The sequence below is a fragment of the Nothobranchius furzeri genome, chromosome 19, assembly GCF_043380555.1.
Source record: "Nothobranchius furzeri strain GRZ-AD chromosome 19, NfurGRZ-RIMD1, whole genome shotgun sequence".
NCBI lineage: Eukaryota > Metazoa > Chordata > Actinopteri > Cyprinodontiformes > Nothobranchiidae > Nothobranchius > Nothobranchius furzeri.
The window spans coordinates 3,154,307-3,173,407 of record NC_091759.1 but is presented as its reverse complement, the minus strand read 5'-3'; the positions used below and the strand labels follow the sequence as shown (position 1 = coordinate 3,173,407).

Genomic DNA, 19,101 nt, shown 5'->3' with positions numbered 1-19,101 from the left:
GACCTTTCACACCAGTGGTGTTCTATTCCAAAATTCGCGAGTGCTTAATTAATGAAAGACCCAGATAAATGAGGAAGTGCTTCTGTGAGACAGATAACCGGATGGTCCGATCTTTGGTTTAGGACCGAGCCATCTTGTTGTCAGAGATTCTTAAACAAATGTGAGAACCACTTCATTAATGTTTAGTTTTGTTTGTGTTCAACATCCGCAAAATATTTCAAGGTCTAATATGTTAGAATGTTGTTATGAGGAATGAAAAGAAACGTTTTAGGCTTGCGTTTTTTGCAGATTTGCTAAAACGGAACTCTCAGTATAGTACAATATCAGTTACAGACTGCAGAATCCAGTTCACAAAGCATGAACATGCAACAGTCCCAATGCTCTACAGTATGCTCAAATTGAAGCCTAAGTTTTCAAGGATTATGTTTGAGTTGAAAACAATCCTTGTGAGCGTGCAGGAGGTTTGCCTCTGAAGTCTTGGTGCACAGCTCTGCTGTGGAGCAACACCTGCACATTTACTTCCTTCTGCACATAAATCAATGGACCTAGGTTTTTTTTCTTGGATCTGGATTTGGAAATATGATGAACTTGAGTTTTAAATCAGATTGAGTTTTAGATCCTCTACCTTTTGACGCCAGGTGAGAACTGACGTGTGGATTTTTGGATGCAGAGATGGAATACATTGAAACAACAGCCAGTAAAAGAAAAAACACATAATAAACAAATTTAAGTACAGAAGTACTAAACATTGCACGAAACAACCAATGAGACCTGCACTATACAGGCTAAGCTGATCTACTGAAATCAGTGGGCCGTTGCACCATATTCTCATTTTTCCAGTTTTACTTGTATCTGTCATAGACAGGGAAAAAGACGTATACAACCTAATGAACATCTGCATATAATCTTAGGACAGTGCTCAGAATAAGCTGAAGATCCAGCTGATTTAGAAGAAACAGCAGGTGCTCCAAAACAGAATCTTGTGGATCACCACAGGCAAAAGAATTGGGTCAGTTTCTGAGATCAACCACAGAAAACATTAATACAGATTTAAAGAAAATCACATTAACACACTCCTGATAAACCTATCTAGTGTCTCAGCCTATCAAGAAAAATGTAGTGGCCTGGGGTAGCACATGCCACCCTTGGAATCTGATTGGCCACCCCAGGTGTTACCACACTGAATTCCCTTTAAATAGGCTCTTCATTGTCCACAAAAGGCTTGAGATAAAACAAGAAGTGCCTCACCTGGGCTACCCCATTTTAAAAGATCTGGACACGCCACTGTGTGGTGGTCAGTGAAACAGAATCAAATTACGCAGTTTATCTTAAATAGAACACAACCTGAACCAAAACCTATTTACTGACCACACAATATATCAATAAAGTACTTTTTCATGTTACAGTATTCATAAGACCTGCTTTATGTTTTTACAATCAGATCCCAAGGAACCTTGGAAACAAACTATGTGTTCCACATAATAGAATTGACATCATGGTGTGTTGACCTTTATTCGTGCAAAATGTTGTCTTATTTTGGACCGCTTAGAGAGCACAATGCACACACCGGGACATCAGACTCAACGTGTGATTCAGCCTATCATTAGCCTTTGTGGAAGCCCGATCACGACATATTAGTAGTGACTGGAGTCAAATGTTAGAAGCATGAAAAGATGTAAAAGCTGCACTGCTGGAACAGGGACTTAATCAGATGGTTGTATAAATATTAACCACGCTTTGCATGATGAAACAACAGGGAAATAAAAGAAACGTGGTGTTAGACAAAAATCCTGCACACTAAATATTACATTGCAGAAAAAATATTCAATTTATTTGTGTAAATATTAGATAAAAACATTAGATTCAATGTACCAACTTTAACAGTCAGTCTACTGTCTTTGTGTGTGTGTGTGTGTGTGTGTGTATTAATATTAAATTAATTTCTGTTTTCTTTTTATTCACATTAGAATATTTTAAATAACAATATATTATTAGTAACTAGTGATTTCAGAAAATATTGATACACTGAAATTTGTGATATTGTTTGTTACAATACTGTATCGATATTTAAAAGGAGTGTATCAGTTTTCTTCAGAGAATTTACATGAAAACATTTACTGTATTCATGTGGTGCAACTCAACCTCTGAGAGCTAGGTGGCAGCAGTTTTTACTGCCTTCGTTCCAAAAGAACAAGATATTCCGATAACACTAAATGACTTTTAGAAGTTTTCCTGAGTTTTCCAGTTTAATTCATTCTCAAAAATTATACATATTATCCAGCTTTTGTATTGCAATGTATCGTATTATCTCTGTATTGTGATAAATATCGTGTTGCCTGATTCTTGCCACCACACACTCCTATCTGTAACACTACTATAAATGCCATCTGCTTATGAATAAATAAATAAAAAGAAAATATTAAAAAGTGCACGACCCAAATGTGTCAGGTTATATAATGCAACCTCAAATAATATGCTAACTTACTAAATATTTCACTCAAAGTTTATGAATATAATTTTGCCATATATGGGTGGATTTTTGCATTTTTTTTAAAGCTAGCCCACTGCAACCAGCCACTAGAGGGTGCTCTAACACTAACATTTATGCAGCCATGGTTCTGACATGATTATTTTTCCAACACCCTCTTCCCCACTTATGGAATGAGAATGTCTCATTTTGACATGTCCACTTCACTATTTAAATAATAGACAATGAAAAATGGTTAATGTTTTAAAATAAAAAATACTGTTTAACAGAGTTTGGATTGTTGTAACCACAGAGCAGTTACTTCAGCTGTCAACAGCAGAATCCTGATTCACCGCAACCTCACAGAAAACTAATTTTACATTAATGATTGATGAAAGTGCCAATAATGTTTTGAGCTTTAGGCAAACTCATTTCAACTTATTAACTTAGCCCAGCATCTACTGGTCCAACTCTTCAGTGTTTTCCTCACAGCAGCTCCGAAGGACTTAGCCCTGCTTAGCTGAGCCGCCGTTAACTCTTTCAAAGCTTTTGGTAGAATTGATATCATTGTCAAGTTGTGCATAATTTATTATAAATATATGACTTTTCATGCAGATGGAATGAGGTTGCAGGTTGTTTTTGAGCCAGGGGCCGCTAGTTTATAATCCATGCTGAACATGTTCCATCTTAAGCTTCAAAACTCGTCAAATTAACCACAACAAAACCAGATCTAATAAGAAAAATATTTGCATTTTAACAGCTAAATGTAGTCACAACCATAGTGTACTTTATTTGCTTTTTAGCTTTTACAAATCAGTATGTGGTTGAATTAAAAATAAATTTATGGAGTTCCTGTGTTTCCCGGTTTCAGAGACTGAGTTTGGAATGGAGTTAATATTGAAGAACATGGAGAGAGACCGTAGGAAGTAGGGAATTGGAGCAGTTTGGTTTGTGGGGTCTGGTCTTGAATCAGCAGCAACTCAATGGAATACACATCCTCAAACTAAAACACATTCACAGCTATAGACCAGAGCAGGTCTGCACAAGTTATCTAGCTCACAGACAAAAAACTCCCAGAAGGCTCTTGGCAAGTGCTTCTGCAGTGGTTAGGGACTCAGATACAACTCACCGACAAGACTCAAAGGAGGCATTAAAAACTTTGGCGCGAGATTCGGTTTTCTCTTAAATGAATTTTTAAAAAGTTATAAAAAATATTATTTTTTGTAGCTTAGTGTCTCACTCGTATGCTGCATTAAGCCAATAAAATGTCTATTAGTCACACAGAAATATGTGTACCACTAAATTTGCATTGCAGAATACTTCATATGGTGAAAACAAGCTAAAACCTTGCAAGTGTCAAATAGTTTATGTTACACCCCTCTGTGGGCTCAGCTAGGAAGGAGAGGGGAATAAACATAAGATGGACCAGTATAACGAAAAGTGACCCTTATTGGGGAGGAAAAGGCTTGACCAAGCAAAACCAAACTCAAAGTGTCCATGTATTTTCAAAGGTTTTATTTTAAAAAAAAGAAGAACCACAAGAAGGGCCAAAAAACCCTTACCTAGAAATTACCAATGCAAAGTGTATATAATTAACTAAAAGGGTCCAAAGGACCAACCGCTATCAATCCTAAAATAAAACCTCCTTTATTTAAAAGGGAATGAAGCTCAAAAAGGGGCAACAAGCCCCACCAAGTTAGTTGAACAAAAAAAGTTTGTCTGAAAGACAAACCAACCAAAAACACTGAATTAACCAAAAGTGTCCAAACCACAAAAATAGCTCAGGAACTCAGAAACTTCAAAAGGGGAGAAATCCCCGCCTGGTAATTTGCCAAAAGATGGTCTAAAAGACACACCAAAATCAAAAGTTTACCAGTTTAACTTAACTTATCCCAAAACACGCACAAAAGTCCTAAAGTTGTTTCTTCACAAGAAAGCAACTACAACCAGGTTTAAATCACCAAAAGTCCACAAGGTAACCACCAAGGGGAGAGAACCACACGTTGCTGCTGCAACCACCAAACATTTCTCTCCCCTGATGATCTCCAGCTGGCCGCTTAGAGCCATCTGATGAGGCGCAAAGTCCCAGCTGGCGTGACTGCTGCTCTGGCGCTGTCCATGGTCCTGAAATTACGGACAGCTTCCCAAGGAGTAGCTGTCCACGGTGCTGCGCTGCTGCTGCTGCTGCTGAACAGGGAACGGAGCGCAACACACCACGGGCCCCCAAAACGGCGGCAGCCGTAACAGTTTATTTGCAATAACTAACCAATAAAATAAGAAGAAATGATTTGCCTTCAGGTCTTTACCTTTGATCTCTGCGGCCTTATTCATGATACAAAGTAGAAAAAAATCAATATTAAAGGTGCAAAATGAAAGAATGAGGTAAGAATGACATCCTGTGGTCAAAATTGGTTACTGCAGCCCATTTTTCTAAACAAAAACTTACTATCTCACTGCTGTTCATTAGCTTCATGGCTTTGGCTGACAAAGACAAGCCATACACAGTAAGTTGATAAACGCATTGTCATATTTGGTGTTGTCCCTCTTGGGTGTTTTACAGTAGGAGCGCCTACTACACGTAATATGGTAGTATGCCTATGGCATTAGAGGGAGTGCAGTTTGCCGTCTTGCTGCTATAGCTCTGAAAGTCTCATTAAAGGAAGTAAAATGCCTGGCTCATTATTCTCCACACACATACATTTCATTGTAGTATTGATTTGTGGGTAATTGAAAAAGCAGCTTGAGATAGTTTAGAGCCGACTATTTGCTTCAAATTCACCATTAGCATTGTTAGCTCAACGTTAGCCTCTAGTCTGCTACGCCTGATATTAGAGTAAAACAAATGATGCCGTGGCTTCTCAGGGTTACAAGAAATAATTAATGGGTTTCTCCTGTTTTATACAACTTTAGAGCTTTTTACCTGCTGGTGTTGAATTACAAATGCCGGAGTCTCAGCTCTACGCAAACTCACATATTTTACAGTAAAAATCAATTACACTGATTTCACATTCTGTGGATCACAAAGTTAAATGGGGTTGAAGTTCAAATTTAAAGGGTTTTAAATAAAACATGTACTCCCATATGTATTTCCCCAGTTCTGTTTTGTAAACCTTGTGGTTTTGACGAAAGACATTTCATCCATTTTCTTTCTCTCAACTGTAATGTTGAAGCTGTTTTTAACATGCTGTTCGAAGCTTGATTCTTTTCCAGGATGCACTCTGGGAAATGAGCATCCTAGATGTAGGATGTTGTATTGATTTGGAAATGTTCATGTGTGTGTGTGCTTCATCTGAGAGTTATTCCAGTGAGGATTGGCCTTAGTCGATACTGATGTTCCACTGTGTTTTGAAGGGCATGTGACATGTCAAAATACTCTGCAACATGGCTAATTTCTGAGTAAATGAGAGCTTGAATCAATACGGTACGAAGAGTAGAAGCTGATATTTAACATATGGTGCAGAGAAAAGTTTATCAACTGCTGAGTTTTATTTAAAAAGTTAACATTTTCATGGAATTTTGCTTAAAAGTAGACAAAGAACTACATAGCAGATGTATATGTCAGCATACATATGTAGAGTATGTTTACATAAAAATGTAAATGTAATATTTAACACATTGACGGTTTTACAAGTCATTAATTGGAACATTTTAGAAGGGATTTGTTTTCTTTTTCTGGTCTTGTATTGATGCAAATCTGGTTTATTGCCAAAAGTACCAATAATACTCCATACATTCATTGTATTTCACTTATCCAAGGTCAAGTCACCAAGGTTACAGGTCCTGGAGGGGCAACACTCCAAATCTTTCTTTGTAGGTGCACCACATGCACATAGGCCACAAAGAATATCTGTATCTTGTTCTTTCGGTCATGATCTACAACTCAGGGCTGTAGGTGAAGGTTAGACAATAGACAGATTAGTAAACTGAGAGCTTTCCAGTTTGTCTCTACTCCCTTATCACCACTACACCCTCATTACTGAAGTAGAAGCCCTGATCCATCGGACCTTCTCCCGCTCCATTCCACCCTCTCCCAGGAACCAGACTCTATGATACTTGACCTCCTTTACTTACTCATTGATTATATTGTTGGTGTAAAGCCCCAAATGTGTGAAACGGTTTGACTCTTTAGCACCATGCAGTTCAGAGAAGGTATTGCATCCACAGTAGCCCACACTCATCAAAACACATTAAGTCATCAATCCAGCAATCAGGTGTATTCTTTTAAGTTGTATTCTTTTCTAAATAGTATCTAAATATATGTTGAGTCATAAAAACTGAGAGGTGGAGGTGTGCCACACATGGTTGGATCAGGGCAAACAACCTAAGAGGAAAGCAAGGCGTCCACAGAGACAACTTGCACCATACCTGTACCGTGTATGTCCTAAAGAGCCACCGAATTTCAAGATGGCGCATGACTATGAAGGGTTGACCACAGTTTCTGTAATTTAAACTGTAAAATTGAAAGCTAATAGGAATACTTAAAGGAATATTAATGAAAAAAGACACACTTTGAATGGGACACACAAAATAGATAGTAAGCAAGTGAAATATTGCACACTGGGGCTTTAAAACCAAGCACTTCCAAAGTAGTGACGATATATTGTTTCTAGAAATTCATAAACATGCCTACACAGATATAATTCACCTAACTTTGGTTGTTTGGGTTATGGATTGTGGCCAATTAGATGTGTTTGACTTATTTCCCCAACCCTAATGCCTGACCCATCTTTTAAACATAGGACTTGTCCAAAAACAAGCTCATATCTTTCCATCCTAATTGGTAATTTCTAATTGGCCAGAGGCCGTTTACAGACTGGCTCGTCTTTGCAGCCATATTGTAGGACTGCTTTATGAAAGAGAACTGTTTTATGAAAGAGGCTAAGTGTGTCGGCACCTAGGTCTCTGTCTGTTTCAACTTCTGCCTTTAACTTTCTTCCTCCTGGCTTTATCATGATCAGGATGATCATTCAGTGTATCTTGTCTTGGACAATCCTCTACCGTGCACCATCTTGACACAGGAGCCCCCCAGGGCTCTGTACTAGGACCTCTTCTCTTTGCCATATACACCACTTCACTGGGTGAGATTATTCAATCACATGGCTTCTCCTACCACTGCTATGCAGATGACACCAAGCTCTATCTGTCATTTCCACCGGACGACCACACTGTCTCTGCACGAATATCAAACTGTCTCTCTGACATATCAAAATGGATGAAATCCCACCATCTCCAACTCAACCTCTCTAAAACTGAACTACTTGTCATCCCAGCAAAACCATCCATACAGCACAACATCTCAATCCAAAAAGACTTCCTATCTCTGGTTCCTTCGAAGGCGGTTCGAAATCTGGGCGTTGTGATTGATGAACACCTGACCTTTAAAGATCATGTTGCCTCTGTTGCTCGTTCATGCCGCTTTGTGCTGTATAACATACGAAAGATCAGACCATACCTAACACAACATGCCACCCAGCTCCTGGTGCAATCTACTGTCATCTCCCGCCTCCACACACACACACACACACACACACGCACGCACGCATGCACGCACGCACACACACACACACACACACACACACACACACACACACACGAAGAGACTTAACCTTCAGTGCAAAACACCTTCTATTCTATCGTTTTCAATTTCTATAAAATAATTTAGGTGTCACCTCATAAATATGAAAACACATAAATCCAGGAATAAATGGCATCTCAATGAATAGAGTTGAGTGTTTGTTTGCGTTTGGGCTCGATGTTTGTTCCTCCTGGAGTGTGGCACCGCGGATTAGATACTGGTGAGAAAAGATGTGGTTTCAGGTTATTTTTATAACATGAGCCTCACCGAAATAGGAAAAACTACCCAATTAGGACAACTAAAATGTAGAAATTTACATTTCAGATATAATGCATATATATGTGTAGAATAAATGAATTTATTTGGCTTCATTTAGAACAAGAACTGTCATATGTACATTTTTGCCAACTTTAAAAGAATATAAGGCTGAAGAAAAAGTGGAAAAAGGAAAAGGAGATTAAACAGAAGGTTAAAGAGTGAAGTAAACGTGTTTAAGACAATATGTTATTCTAGGGACTAGTTCTTTTCTCAATGCAATCTTTTAATACATAAAACATGGAGTCAGAGAAAATTTTGATTACAAAGAGCAATAAATGCAAGCGTGAAGGAAGCGGAATGCACAAGTCATTATATCGTGTCAATGTTTGAAACGGAGTCGCTTAATCATAGTGAAAATGCATTTGTTATGCCTGCCTTACCACTCAATAAATGTGAACATGGGTCTAATTAAGATACTTTTCATTGAGGAGGAGAAAAAAAAACACACAACGGTAATTTCCTTATCACTCAGAACCAACGGCCAGCATTTACTTATCAATAGAATGAACTGAAAAACAATTTTTAATCAATGAGAATCAACCTAAACAAGTCTCAAAAGAATGTACTTCAGGTGGGATTTGCTTTTATCCCTTCCTGCTCAGTGAGAGTGGCCGGGTTGTTAGAGATGGCTCGTGAACATCAAGCAGATGGATGCTTCAGTGATTTAGTAGAAGGAACAAATGAAATGGATCAAATTCTGTAGGTAAAAGAAGAGGAGAACCATTAGTAGCAGGGGGAATGTTGCAGTAGCAACAACACAGTCTGGCATTTTTCCAGACCTAAAACAGATCTGGCCTTCAAATCCTCTCTTTATACTTCCCAGTTTAATTCAAGAAATCCCGTCGCTGAAGGCCGGCCTTCGGTTGTATTTTTCTAGGACAAACTCGAACATGTTGATTGATTAGAGGCAGCCTTGCCTTTCCTTACCCCAGTTTTGCTGCTTTCTGATCTGTACACAAGTTTATTTTTGTAGAGCTAATCGGTTTAACACATTTTTCTTTTGTTTCTGTGCCCTTTGATCTCATGTTTTTATTACTTTGTCTTAAGCTTAGCTGAGAGGCAGAGCACGCTTACATTTATGGATAGAGGAGGATGTTGTGCTCATAGTATGAAGACTTTGGAAGTTTGAGCACAGGGAGAAATATGCGCCAGTTGTACCAGATAAACTAAAATGTCTCAAACTTGACCTCTAATCTGTCTCATTTTCATATTTTGAGAAAGAGAAGTAGATGAAGAGTCTGATGTATAATATGTGTATACTGTGTTATGTAAATGTCATTAAAAGAGGAAAAACCGATGTTTTCTGATATTAAATTTTAATGTTGACGTCAGCGAATATCAATGGTAGACGATATCGAACATTGTTGTTTTTTTCACAAACAAAATAAATATCCGTTGCTTCTCTCTTATCTGTTTTGTAACTTGCCTCTAATGTGAAATAAATATTTTCTTTGGCAGAAAATCGATCCTAATTTCTCTTTTATGAAAATGTCAGGAAATTATGACATTAACACAGAATTAAATGCATTTTTCAAAATAAGTGTGTACAGTCTAGTTAATAAATGTTTGTTCTGTGTTTTTACAGGTTAACAGGCTTCCAGGCTCCTCCCCCTGTCACCAGTACGGGAAACGTTTTCTCTTTGAGGCTGACCAGTGACTTTGCCGTCTCGGCTCATGGTTTCAAGCTAAACTATGAAGGTCAGATAATTTTTTTACACTGTCAGTAAATCTGCATCTCTCTCAGTACAGCTGAGCCAATCATTAGAACATTAGAAAGTCCAGTCGTGAGTTGGAGGTTTAAAACAGGAAAAGTCAAACCTCACCTTGAATACATTCTTTAATAAATAATTAATATGATTCACATTACGTTGTCTACTTTCTCAGATTTTCGTTTACGCTGAAGCAAAATACAGAAGATGCAGAACCTTTAAAACATAAGGTGACATTTTCTGATTTGATTCTGTTGTCACTGCCGACGTGGTTTCCTTTAAATTCAATTCATTTGACGGAGATGAGAAAGAGAATGAGGGATTATTCGTATTTGGTTTTTTACCCCTTTTTTCTCAAGGAGAGTGCTGGGTCATGAACCCAATCTTCTTTTTTTAAAACTAGTGTCCACTCGGCACCGGATGTGACTTAGTAATGGATCAAGAGTGCATCCCTCTTCAACATGAGAGGCTGGTCAGACTTTGAATATCAAGACAGAGGAGAATTATAAATAGATATGACTAAAACAAAAGTACTAAAAGGGTTGAGACACTGAAGGACAGAAATGCATCTATTCACTAGTGACTAAATCAGTATTAAAACATATTTGTTAACTTTTTTAGTGGTTAAAGGTGCAGTCTGTAAAAATGAAGAATGACATCCTGTGGTCAGATTTGGGTACTGCAGCCCACTTTCCAAACACACTAGTCATTTTTTCACTGATCTCAAAACCAACCAGTTACTGGTCTCATCTATTGACAACATGTTTGTGTTGTCCCGAAAAAATGAATGATAGTCAATGGGGCTAAAAACGCTATTTTCTTATTCTGCTTGTTATGTGCCATGGGTTTCACATTTGATGTCCGTGAATTTTAAACATTTTGATACCAAGAACTTGCTTATTTTCGAACAGGGGGGAAACGTTTTTTTAGGTTTTGTGTGGAAATAACTCCAGGGCTACAAATGCGCTTCACGAAAGTGACGTCATCGAACCAGAAATGGAGAAAAACTGAGGGAAAAGGTCTGTTAAGTTCGGTAAACTTCTCACAGGACGAAAGAACCACCATGAATCTGGTCTTTGGTGTGTTCTTGCTGCGTTTAGTTTCAAATTCCATCTTTCAGTTCTTTTTAAAACACAGAAAAGGTTTAATTACCTGCAAAGTTTCATTTGCGGCTGCAAACATCATCAGGCTGACGCCGATGAGTTTACTCGTTGGATCGCACATGGGATTGCATCATCGGAGAGGGGAAAGCAGGCAGCAGAGGGCAACAAACTGATGATGTTTGGCACCGAGTTGGCAACCCCATGGGCTCTTAGTTTGTAAACAAAGATTCTACCTCTCTTTGGTCTCATTTTGAAATTAGTAAAACAAACACACACACACACACACACCAGCTCGGTGAGAAGGAAATCTGTTTCAATGTAACCTTCCTTCCAAAGTGATTGAGACATGACTTATTTTGTAAAACTATTACATGTAATTGAAAATCGCAACATTAACTTCCCTACTTTCCCGTTAAAAGCTTGTTCTTGGCTTGAGTAAGCGCTCCAGCGCTCCAGTCACAGTTTGAACAAAACACACAAATAGTCAAAGTTGTAGTTAAAATCAGAACAGATTTGTCTCCATCACATCCTTTCTGCTTTGAAGAGTTCAGGTTAGATTTATAACTTTGATGTCCTCAGCAGGGTAATTAGTGCTGAGGAGTGAAACAAACACGCCATAAAATGTGTGACCAGAGGCAACGACACGACACTGGAAATCACCTAAACTGACATGACTGAAATGTCTGTTAATGAAGCAACTGACATGATTCAATTGCATGTAAACCTCTTACAGCAGGGTTTGTAAATGTCGATTTTAGAGATAAAACCAAACACATTGCTAAAATTGCTCACAAACTTTATTCTAGTCTAAGTACAACCGACAAAAAAGTAACTGGAGTTGTTTATTTTTAAGGCAGTTTGTTTTTCTGAGAAACTTTAGCAAATCCCACAGAAAAATGCCGGGGTCCAAGGTTTTAAATTGTATAAAATAATTGTTAATGCGAACTAGTTTGCCAAACAATCCCTCAATCTTCCGGCCTTAGCCTTCTAATTTCAACATTTTCTGGCATTTTAGGAAGATTGAAAATTTGGGTCTGAGATACCCCCTGCTGCATAGTTAATTGAATCAAGGCAGGTTCCATCCATCCATTTTATGAACCCGCTTTGTCCACGCAGGGTCGCGGGGGTGGGAGGTGGGGGGGTGGGGGGTGGGCTGGTGCCTATCTCCAGCGGTCAACGGGCAATCAGGCGGGGTACACCCTGGACAGAGAGCCAGTCCATCGCAGAATTAAGGCAAGTTCAATTAGACAATTTTTTTTACATGTTATACTTGACATATGATTGATCAGGCTGAACGTTAAAATAGTCTTTAATCCGTTACTTGCATTAGATCTGCGTTACACTGTAAATTAGTATTCAAGTACTCAGCCATCTTGGCTCGCGATTGGGATGGTTGTTGTTGAGTTAGCGTCCAGTAGACAGCGGAGTACTTTTTGACTAGAAGAAGCTAACTGTTAGCATTAGCAACTCCACAATATGGCAGAACTCCCCCAGGCTTGTTATTTTTGGAGATAAAACATTTGCTTGGTTTTCTTCAAAGAAAACTTGAACTCAATAGGAATGTTTTTTTTTTTTTTTTTTGGGAAGTGCCTTGAGACGGCTTCTGTTGGGATTTGGCGCTAAAAATTAAAGTGAATTTAATTTATTCAACCAATAAACCTATGAAAACCTTTCCCTTATGATGCCAGAGTGGCATTTTTGTTCATTAGACATTCAATTCAATTCAAAACTAATTTATTAATCCCAGAGGGTAATTAGAGTTTCAGTACACACAATTCTGAGATCAGACATACATACATAGACACATGACAAGAATCGGTGACTGTGGTCATTCGCAACCCGAGTCGCTCTACCGTTATAGATCAAGAGGGTTTATATGGGGGATAGAGTCAGGGGGAGGGGAAAAAGGCACTTCAGAGTTACCCTCCACAGAGAGGATAGCTTTGCTATGCAAAAAAACACCTCAGGCAGATATGCACACAGACTTCAGACATTACACAACATAAGTTTCCACTAGGTGGGCAGGTAGGGTTGGGACTCTCTTTTCAGTAAACATTCAATACAATCTTCCAGCAGTGAGTTTCCCTTCAATTTTTCCTTCGAGTATCCTTAAGGCCAGGCCTAAACCCTCAGAGAAATTGCAAAAAGTTCAAGAGCTGCATTCAGACTCTACAGCCCTCTGCAAGTTAAATGTTTCTGACAGGACAATTAGAAAAGATTGAACAGGTATGGCTTGTTTGCAAGGGTTGCCAATAAAAAGCCTCTTCTCTCTAAAAAGAACATGGCAGCACATCTTAGCATTTCCCAGGTTTGCATCCGAACCAACGACAAGTTACAGTTTCCTTTGAGGAAGCAGGAGTAAAGATGTTTGACAGGAATGGAGGAAACCCAAAACAGCATGTCAGCACAAAGCTTGGTGGAATTGGGTCAGGCGATGGGGCAGTAGTCCCGAACGTACCAGCACAAAATAGCTGAAAACAAAAAGAGACTAAGGTGTTCCAGTTGCCCAGTCTAGGTACACAGTTGGACACTGTTGCAATTCTGCAATAGGATGTTAGTGGAACTATGTATGGAGGGATGCCTGAGAAACATTTATGCAATGAAATCATATTGGGTAGAGAAGTAGGTCAAATCGTCGCACCATAAAAAACAGGATTATTGTGGAACATAACTTCTTTTTCGCCCATTGATTTTACGTTTTGGCTTAGTTCTAATCAAATGCAACTGTACTTTTAATATTATTTATGTACTATAAAAAGGTTAAAATATCTGAATTGTGGATAAGTCTTTGCCTCAAGCATTTTGGTGTCTTGTTCGTCAATGATGTGGGATTAAGTCACAGGACCGATGGGTCTAGAAACGATAAATGGACTGTATTTGATACAGCGCCTTCTAGAGTCCTGGAACCCCCCAAGGTACTTTGCAACACAGTCATTCACCCATTAACACGCTGGTGGTCATGAGCTACATTGTATTCGTTCATTTTCATTCATTGCACAATGCTTTCATACACTGAAGCTACAGCTGCCCTGGGGCACACCGACAGAGGTGAGTCTGCCATACACTGGCACCACCGCTCCCTCCGACCACCACCAGCAGGCAAGCTGGGTTAAGTGTCTTGCCCAAGGACACAACGACAACAACAGACTGAGTGGGGCTTGAACCTGCAACCTTACGATTATGGGGTGAGCACCTAAGTCCCTGTGCCACCGGCGCCCCATAGAACATTGCTCTGGTCCGTTGTGGTAAAGAAGGAACGGAATGAAAGACCAAAGCTCTTGGTTTACTGATCCTTCTGTATTCAAGCCATTATTCATGGTTATGACAGTTTGATTGTGGTCAAGAGAAGTAAAATTTGGATCCAAAGGGCAGAAGTGGACTTCCTTCATTGAATGACTGCTTTGAGCCTTAAAGTTTCTCCATCATTCAGATGCAGCTTGCATTAGAACCACTGTTCCTTCTCATTAAAAAAGGTGGTTTATTCATACAATTTGTCTTGGTTGTGTCCCTCTGGAGAGGGATATCTGACTGGGAAGCAACCCTGGGGCAAACCCAGAAGGATTTAGTTTTCCTCTCTGTCCTGACCTTGGGTTCTTTAAGGTGGGACTGGAGAGCGTCACTGGAGAAGAGGTCTTGACACCTTTAGAAATGTGTTTACTCCACACTTCAACGTTGGATAAATGGTGATGGAAAAGGCTTTATTTACCACAACTCAGGACTTTGTAAGCACCAGGCAGCTATGCCAAACAAGAAGTACATAATATACCTAAAATGGATATTCATCAACTTAATGAACGCTATTTTAAAGGGATATTCCACCGAAAAGTGACATTTTGGTCTGACGTATTTCCCAGAGTTAGAAAAGTGGGAGAAAGCAATTTCCAACTAGCATTTTGTCATGTTCATGTTACATGCAGGATTAGCATCACTCCTGAGTAGGGTTGTCACAGTAACCGGTATAGCGGTAAACCCCGGTAAAAAAGTTGACAATAAAAGTAACCGTCCAGTTTTTAAAAAACTAAATTATCTCGGTGGGTTTACCGTGGCCGCGGTTTCGGCGCGGTGACCCTTACCAGCCACCGTCGCTTCAGCTGAAGTTCCCGCGGCGCGCACACGCACTTTTTAGTTTGCAACGGCACCAAAACTTTGAAGCTGAAATAATGGCCGAAGGAGGAGACGGCAGCGCCCAGGACATCCATCAGCCCTCAAAGAAGACTAAATCGGAAGTATGGGCATATTTTGGATTTCTGAAAAACGCTGAGGGACAGTTAATAGAAGACTGCTATCCCGTTTGCAGAACGTGCAGGAAACAAGTGTCTGCAAAAGGCAGCAACACTTCGAATCTAATGGCACATCTGCGTGACCATCACCCACGTCTCTACAGCCAGTGCAAGGTAAGTTAACATTAGCATTTTAGCTTAAACGTGAGGACGTGAGGACTTTTGGTTGAGGGAGAATGCAACGAGTCACTACATACTGCAGCCGCAGCGTCCTCAGCCAGCATTTAAACCGTGTCACGGACACCCTGTTGCTGGATGAAGCATCTTATTTGTTGATGATGAAGAGAAATATACAATTAGTTCCTTGTCATTGATTTGTTCACTTATTCAATGCCATTTATACTTGAACATTTGGATTTGATTACATAGTGTAGTAGTTATTTTAGTAATTTGTTTAAAGTGGCTATTTATTTTAAATACATATTTTTTAAGGTTGACTTGTACAGTGCTCAAGTCAAGTGTGGACTGGAGTTTTAGATTTTCATTTTGATAATGAAGAAAACAAGTATATGAGAAAACAAGTGGTGTTTCTTTGATTTGTTTACATATTGTTTATGTTTCAAATGTTTGGATTTGTATCATTTAAACCTGCACAGACTACTGTAACATGTTCCAGAAAAATAAGCTATTTGTTCCTTTACTTGTGAAAAGTTGCACTTTTGCTAAGGCTTTGTGTTATTTTAGGTTTAATAAACACTGTTAAACCTTTTCAAAACTATTTCATTTTGTGTAGAACAGGACTATCAATGCTTTCTGAACATATGCAACACCGTTTAAAAAATACCGCGATAATACCGAAAACCGTGATAATTTTGGTCACAATAACCGTGAGGTTAAATTTTCATACCGTGACAACCCTACTCCTGAGTGATTTTAAGGACTTTGTTTCTCACAACTCTCTCGCCTCTTTCAGTGCGCCCCAGGGCAGCTGTGGCTAAATCGTAGCTCATCACCATCAGTGTGTGAATGTGTGTGTGTGAGTGGATGAATGATACTCTGTAGTGTAAAGCGCTTTGGAGTCCTTACTCTGAGAGGCGCTATATAAGTGCAGGTCATTTTATGCTAAGCTACAGCTAAAGGAGTATAGCGGGGTGAGGAGAATGACTGGGCTGGATACAAATAGTTTTTTTTCCCGCTTATCTAACTCTGGGAAATATATCAACATACAAAAATTCACTTTTGGGTGGAATATCCTTTTAAAAGTGAAGTAAATACCAGGCATTAAATGTCTTCCAACAACATATTTGGGCGTAAAGTTTGTTGGGAAAGGTGGCTTAAAAGCCAAAAATCATGGTGAAAGTTGCGGTGAAGGTAGAAAAAAAAGACAGAACTGAGGAAAATATTGATTTATTGTAGCTGATGTCAGAGGATTCATCAAAATACAATCTTCTTCTACTATCAAGCTGCCCTAGTAGGAATCATAAAGGATTTACCTTCCCAAATGAATGTGACGCCAAAAAATATAACCCCTAATATTTTGAAAACTTTCCCAAAAAGTAAAAATTTCTCCTCACGTTTAAATTTCCAAGTACTTCTAAAGCGAAGACCCACAGCGCTCTCCTGAGCTCGTTGCTATGCTCGCTGTGTGTCTTTCTGCATCCCATCACGGGTCACCGTGCTTGTCTAAATGCACAGAGGATAGCTGATGGGTAATCATCTTGTTGCTCTGGGTCTGCTGCACTGCACAATCACAACATCACTGATTGCAAAGTGTCTGCGGCGAAGTCTCCGCACATGCTGGGCCTGGGTTCATATGGCTTTCTGTGTGTCAGCGCCACTCACACGTCAAAGCAGTTGTCCCAGATTTACTCACTGGCGCACATTTCTCACCCGCTACTTGGCTCGTGTTTATTCTAGGTGGGCTTTTTTGTTGCCTCTCTGTGTGTAGAAGTAACATAGAAGATGGATCCAAGGGACTTATCTAAGGAGACCCTGCTGCGGATACACTCAGCCTTTTGACTTACGCTGTATGTGTTTTGCAGATGGGCAGATGGAGAGAAAGACACGCAGAGCACAATTGGCATTTAGAAAAGTGAAACATTAAAGCACCAATCGCTGAGCCTTCAGCTTATCGGCTTCTTACAACATTCACAACAAACAGCTTGGCTGTAAATCCATCAGAAGGGGAGATCATTTCTTCCTCAATCTGTTTTGGACAATTTAGGCAAGCCATTTATAGTTCATGTAATCTGCTGAACATTTTGCATTTTACACCCTGCTAGAACCCGGTTGGACCCCCGATTACCATCAGATCTGCCTTAAATCTTCTGGTTTTAAATTTAATACAGTGCTGGAAATATTCCTCTGAAGTCTAGGACCATTTTGATATCACACAGTTACATCCATGAGGGGATGGGCTGCATGGTGGCGCAGTTGTTAGCACTGTTGCCTCGCAGCAAAAAGGTTGCAGGTTCAAAACTCGGCTGTGATCTCTCTGTGTGTTCTGCCCATGCACGCATGGATTTTCTCCAGCTACTCCGGTTTCCCCACTTGTCACAACATGCCTGATAGGTTAAAAATCGTACGTCTCTTTGGATAAAAGCATCTGCCAAATAAATAAACATAACACAACATGATGGAAATATCCAGTTCCACAACTGTCTAAAGGTTCTGGACTGAGATCTGGTGACCGTGGAAGCTGTTGGGGTCCACTGAACTCATGATCATGTTTCAGAAACATAGAAGTCTGAGCTTTGTTGCATAATGCAGTGTCCTGCTGGTAGTAGGCATCAGGAGATGGGTCTGTGTGGTCATAAAGGGATGGACATGGTCAGCAAATAAAGTCAGGTAGGCTGTGATGTTTAAGCCAGGATCAGGTGGTACTAAGGGGTCCAAAAATCTTCACCAGCAGCCTGAAGTGTTAATACAAGGCATGATGGATCCATGCTTTAATGTTAAAGTCAATGTTTAAAAGTCTGACCCAACCATGTAAAAGCTGCAGCTAATCTTAAAGGTGCACTATGTAAGAATGACACCCTGTGGTTAAATTTGGGTACTGCGGACAGTTTTTCTAAACAGTCACATTCTCACTCCTGTTCCTAGAGTTTCATGGCTGTTGCCAGCTATGAATCAGCACCAAAAGATTTTGCATGACAAGCAAAAAGGAGTCATACATAGTATGTTGATAAGTAGATAAATACATAGTAATTTCTGTTATATGTATTTTAAGGTAGGGAGCACTTATTACATGTACTATGGTAGTATGCCTCCAGCATTCAAGAAGTTCGTCATCTTGCTGTTGGCTTGCTGTTGTAGTTCTGAACGACTCATTAAAGGAAGTAAACTGCCACGACTGACTCATTACCCGCTTCACACGTACATTCCACTGTAATATCCAGTTATTAGTGATTGAAAAAGCAGCTTGAGATCATTTTAGATCCAACTATTTGCTTTTAATTCACCATCAGCATTGTTAGCTCAATGTTAACCTCTAACCTTCTTCACTTGCTATTAGAGTTAAATAAAAAGATGCTGTGGCTTCTTAGGGATATTAGAAATAACTTCTGGGTCGCTCCTGTTACTGTCTTTGGTCTAGTAAACAACTTTGGAGGTTTTTGCCTGCTAATGTAAGCATCTGCCTAAAAATCCATCATCTCGCCACATGTTGATCTAAAAGCATGGAGGTGCTGCCTTGTGATTGGCTGATTAG

General features: G+C 39.5%; 1 protein-coding gene across 10 annotated transcripts in view; it reads left to right on the top strand.

The window, feature by feature from the left end:
* The window catches only part of LOC107372769 (CUB and sushi domain-containing protein 3), a 630,513-nt gene that overhangs the window by 182,237 nt on the left and 429,175 nt on the right, over positions 1-19,101 (top strand). For all 10 annotated transcript variants that reach the window (XM_070547446.1, XM_070547444.1, XM_070547452.1 and 7 more), the window contains exon 3: positions 9,946-10,058. In XM_070547446.1, coding sequence (XP_070403547.1) covers positions 9,946-10,058 — 113 coding nt within the window. The remainder of the gene's footprint in view (positions 1-9,945; positions 10,059-19,101) is intronic.